General features: G+C 48.8%; 1 protein-coding gene across 1 annotated transcript; it reads right to left on the reverse strand.

Moving 5' to 3' along the window:
- Window positions 1-741: 741 nt before the first annotated feature.
- On the reverse strand, window positions 742-3,824 carry SNAI2 (snail family transcriptional repressor 2). The gene is made up of 3 exons (XM_061171608.1): window positions 3,653-3,824; window positions 2,393-2,938; window positions 742-1,458 (listed from the first exon to the last, which is right to left on the reverse strand). The coding sequence occupies exons 1-3, from the start codon at window positions 3,729-3,731 to the stop codon at window positions 1,277-1,279; spliced, it is 807 nt and encodes a 268-aa protein (XP_061027591.1). The 5' UTR covers window positions 3,732-3,824; the 3' UTR covers window positions 742-1,276.
- Window positions 3,825-4,692: the final 868 nt, after the last annotated feature.

Raw genomic sequence — 4,692 nt, forward strand, 5'->3', positions numbered from 1 at the left:
AAAATACTGACCGATTGCTTTGCTATAATCGAACACATAAAACAACACTCCACATACATAATGAACACTATTCACTTTTTCTCTTATTAACAAAAGAAACAATTCTTCATACAGCTGTTTGGTGGTACTAATCATGAAGTAAGTAAAGTCTCTGAAAGTATACAAACAATAGATTTTAAATCAAAAATGTTTATTGTAAAAAAGAACCTTGAAAATTGTTTTTTAAAAAAGAAACGTGAATTTCACAAGTCTTCAGGTTGTTTATAGGCATTAGCTATAGACAACTTCTCACTTTCATACAAAACTCATTCAATCATATAAAAATAAACACAAATTTACATGGACTCATCAACTATACAATTAATTCAAAAGGCAGTTGCAAAGGGTGCTGTGTGGATTGCATTTCTTGTATGCGTTTAAAATAGTTTAAGTACATCACAGAGTTTCCAAAAATCCTTTGTTGCACTTATTCCCATCGTTAGAAAATCATTAAAATTTAAAAAATTAAAATTTTTAGAAAATCATCAAAACTTCTTTTAAAAAGTATGACATGGAGCATGCACCAGGAATGTTCAAAGCTAGTCTTTCCCGTCTCCCCCAAGGCACATACTATTTATTGGCAAAAAAAAAAAAAAAAAAGAACAAAAAAACCCACTTTTAATACATTCTCCTGTGTTTTTTCTTCTTGTTCTTTCTTCATCTCTCCCCCCCTCCCCCTCCCTCCCTCCCTTAAAAACACAGTTTAAAGTATGACCAGTAATCAAAACAGGCTTTAGCTCAAGGATGGTGACCTGACATCAGACATGTAATAAAGTAAACTTGGAATACTTTATAAGGCACCTGAGATAGGGTCTGGCAGATTCTCTTCCTATAGGAAATTCTATGACAAATTCCGTTACAAGGCAACACTGTTCTTTTCAGTGAAATGATTTGGCAGCGATGTAAATCTTTGCATTCTTTCTTAGTAAGAAAAGATGCACAATGTGCTTTTTGCTTCATCTCTGAAGAGAAAGATTTTTGTCTTTTATCCTCTCCATCTAGCTGTCAGTAAATATATAGTAATTTTAAACTTCACATGGAAAGGATTAACTTGACACACATGGATGCCCGTGCTCTTGAAGCTCTGTGTGTGTGTGTGTGTGTGTGTGTGTGTGTGTGTGTGTATACATATTCTTTGGTCGGTAAGCACAAGAGAAAATGCCTTTGGACTTTTACTTGTCATTCGGAGGCGGAGTGAAGAAATGCCTTCTGCTTGAGTAAACATGGGTTGTGTCACTCAGTGTGCTACACAGCAGCCAGATTCCTCGTGTTTGTGCAGAAGAGACATTCGGGAGAAGGTTTTGGAGCAGTTCTTGCACTGGTATTTCTTGACGTCCGAGTGTGTCTGCAGATGAGCCCTCAGATTTGACCTGTCTGCAAAGGCCCTGCTGCAGTGAGAGCAGGAGAAAGGCTTCTCCCCTGGGGGGTGGGATGGGGGGGCGGGGGGAGAAAGAAAGACAATCAGTGTTTTCAGAGGAAACGCAAAGCCAGATAACGTTTATGAGCAACCACCACATTTAGCCCAAAGCATGAGAAACAGCCAAACTTGATTCAAATCCCCCAGAATAGACACTTGTTTTAATGTCTGGCCCTTTAAGACAAATGTGACTGTTGCATTAAAAAAAAAAAAAATCAAATTAAAAAAAATTTAAGAATATGATTCCTGCCACCAGTCACGCAGAAATAATTCCTGTCGTCCCAGGGCTTCGCTTGTCCAGGCTCTCTGCTTCAGCAGGTGCAGCTAACGGCCAGCTCCTCCCCAAATTTCCCAACCTTTCCCCTTTTCCCTCCTTCCGTGTTATGACAAAGCCTGGATAAATGCCTCGACTCCCTGAAGGGTAATTTTGTGCTAGGAATAGAAAATTCGGCAGCAAAAACAAAACAAAAGCAAACAACGGAAAGCAAATTCAGCTCTAACTATCCAGCTTGCTGTGGGGTGAGAGATAGCACAGCAAGAATGAAACTAACCAAAACCAAAAATCAAAACCTTCCTCTCTCTGTCCCCCTGATCAATTGATTGGGACAGCAACGTTTGTACTTGCTGATTATTGGGAGCCATTTCACAGAACACACATTCAAGCACATCTTTCCTGATTTGCTAACTGATCTTTGAGACCAAACCTCCTGAATCTACTTTCCAAAGTCTAAATGCTTGTTTGCGGTCCCGGGAGCAGAGAGTGTTAGCAAGCAATGGGGCCCTTGGTGCTCTGACGACTTTTCGAGTCGTCAGGCAGTAGCTAAAAATGATCATCCATCATTAAAAGCACTGTGTCGCCACTTAATGCAACTCCGACAGCCAGCCCAGAGCTTCCTTCGGTCCATCAGTAACATCCCTGACTAGGTTTTCTCTTACCAGTGTGAGTTCTAATGTGCCCTTGAAGTAACCAGGGTCTGGAGAACGCCTTGCCGCAGATCTTGCAGACACAAGGTAACGTGTGGGTCCGGATGTGCATCTTGAGGGCGCCCAGGCTCACATACTCCTTGTCACAGTATTTGCAGCTGAAAGACTTCCTTGACTGGGCGGCACAGTGCAGCTGCTTGTGTTTGCCCAGCCCAGAGAAGGTCGAATAGGTTTTACTGCATAAATTGCACTGAAACTTTTCAGCTTCGATGGCATGGGGGTCTGAAAGCTTGGATTGTAGTCTTTCCTCTTCATCGCTAATGGGGCTTTCGGAGCCGCTGTGGTCCTTGGAAGAGGTGTCAGATGGCGGAGGGGGACTCACTCGCCCCAAGGATGCGGGGTATCCCGACAGAGGAGAGAGGCCGGTGGGCAGCGGGGCGTGGAAGGGAGCTGCTGTGGTCCACACGGTGATGGGGCTGTAGGCTCCCGAGCTGAGGATCTCCGGCTGGGGGATGACAGGCACGGGGTAGCCCTCGTAGAGATACGGGGAGATAATCACTGGGAGGAGAGAGGAGGGGAGAGGAGAGTGAGCTGAAACGCAGCTTCAAAAACGCACGAAGAAGCTGCTTGGCAACACGCGCAGGACTTGGTTACGAGAAGACAGACCCTGTAAGAAGGCGCAGGCGTTGGGAGGACATTTCTTCTCCACCGTTGCTGCTGGCGGTCACTGCCCTTAAGGCACAGCTGTGTCCCCGGCACACCGAGTGTGCCGGGGTCTGCCCTGCCCTGCGGCCAGGGAGCGCAGCCCAGCGAGGGGAAAACCTACCCACTCTTTTCAGAGATACAGAAAAGCTCTCTTCCATTTTATGCGTGGGCTGGTTGCAGGGCTTACGCCTGTGAGTACAAAGATCGGCGTAAATCAAGCCGCTTTCTGCAGGAAAGGAGCCTTATTACATGGGGAAAAAAGCAGTAATTCAACGTTTACGCACCGCCTCACCCACCCTCCACGTACTCATTATGCAAGTATGTACACGCTTTGGAACAGGACGATGGACGAGCCGAAGGAAGTTCTCCTAGCCAGTTCAGAGTTTGAAAGTTTTGAATTAAACCTGAGCCTGGATGATCAGAGGAATGACCGCTCTTTCGCGACCCTGTTTCGAGGCAAACAGCTCGGTCTCCGGCTCTTTTGTAACAGAAGCCGAGCGGCCGCGCGCCCCTGCGTTTACCTATTTATAGATAGATGGAGATGCAGGCGTCGGGCCCCCCCTTTACCTGTGTGTGTGTCTAGCTCGCTGTAGTTGGGCTTCTTGGAGGCGTTGAAATGCTTCTTGACCAGGAATGAGCGCGGCATCCTGGCGGCGGCTCGGGGCGCGGGGCGCGGGGCGCGCGGTCCTACAGCATCGCGGCCCCGGCAGGTGCGCGTGCGGCGCCGCCAGGTCGCGGGCTCCTCGCGGACTGAGCCCGCGGTGGCGGCGGGGAGGCCTTTTTTTCCTCTCTTTTGCGAGAAGGGTCCAATCACAGCCGAGAGGCTCAGATTTCAGCTCCTCCCTCTGGGACAGCTGTGAACAGAGGAAGAATCTGTTGTCAGACTAAGTTATTCTGGTTCAAAATGGGCTGTGCCCCGGGTTTCAGTGGAGAGGAAAAAAGTGCTTGAGTCTTTTCAGGAGAGGTCATTCTCCTTCTTGAGCGCTAAGCCGGGCGTCCGTGCTCCGGGGGCGCCGGGTCCGCCTGGCCGGGCCTGGCTTCCAGATGTGGGCTCCGCGCCGGCCGGGGAGGCCGGCCCCCGGGCCCTGGAGAGGTCCGGCTAGCCCGGGGAAGGAACGGTTCGCTCCTGGCTTTTGCAAAGGGAAGGTAGCGGCGAGGACAAAGTCCCAGTGAGTGAGCGGCGGGCCCGTAGGGGGCTTCCCGGGGCCTGCGAACCAGCCCTGCCACGCGCTGAGGATGCGCTTCGCGCGTCCCAGAGGCTCGGCCGAGCCGGACGCGGCGCTTCCCCGGGAAATGGAGCGGCCGTGTCACCATGTTAGCCTCGGTGCCTGAAAGAAGCGCTTCGTAGCCCCTGAAGGACCCGCGTTCGGGGAGAAGCGGGGGCACCGCAGGGATGAGAGGGAAGGATGGGTGAATCTTAACGTCTCCACAAAGGCATCTGACAAGTGCTTGTATCTTTTCATGCATCACTATGTTTTTTATGGAAAAAAAAAAAAGCGTGAATGGGCCCTTAGAGACAGTTGTTTCAAACATGTATCTGCTTCTATATGGTGCTGTTTTCTTCAGTGTAAAGTCGTCAAACTTCATGTCTGCTGCTGCCCTGCGTG

Source organism: Eubalaena glacialis, chromosome 17 (assembly GCF_028564815.1).
Source record: "Eubalaena glacialis isolate mEubGla1 chromosome 17, mEubGla1.1.hap2.+ XY, whole genome shotgun sequence".
Classification (NCBI taxonomy): domain Eukaryota; kingdom Metazoa; phylum Chordata; class Mammalia; order Artiodactyla; family Balaenidae; genus Eubalaena; species Eubalaena glacialis.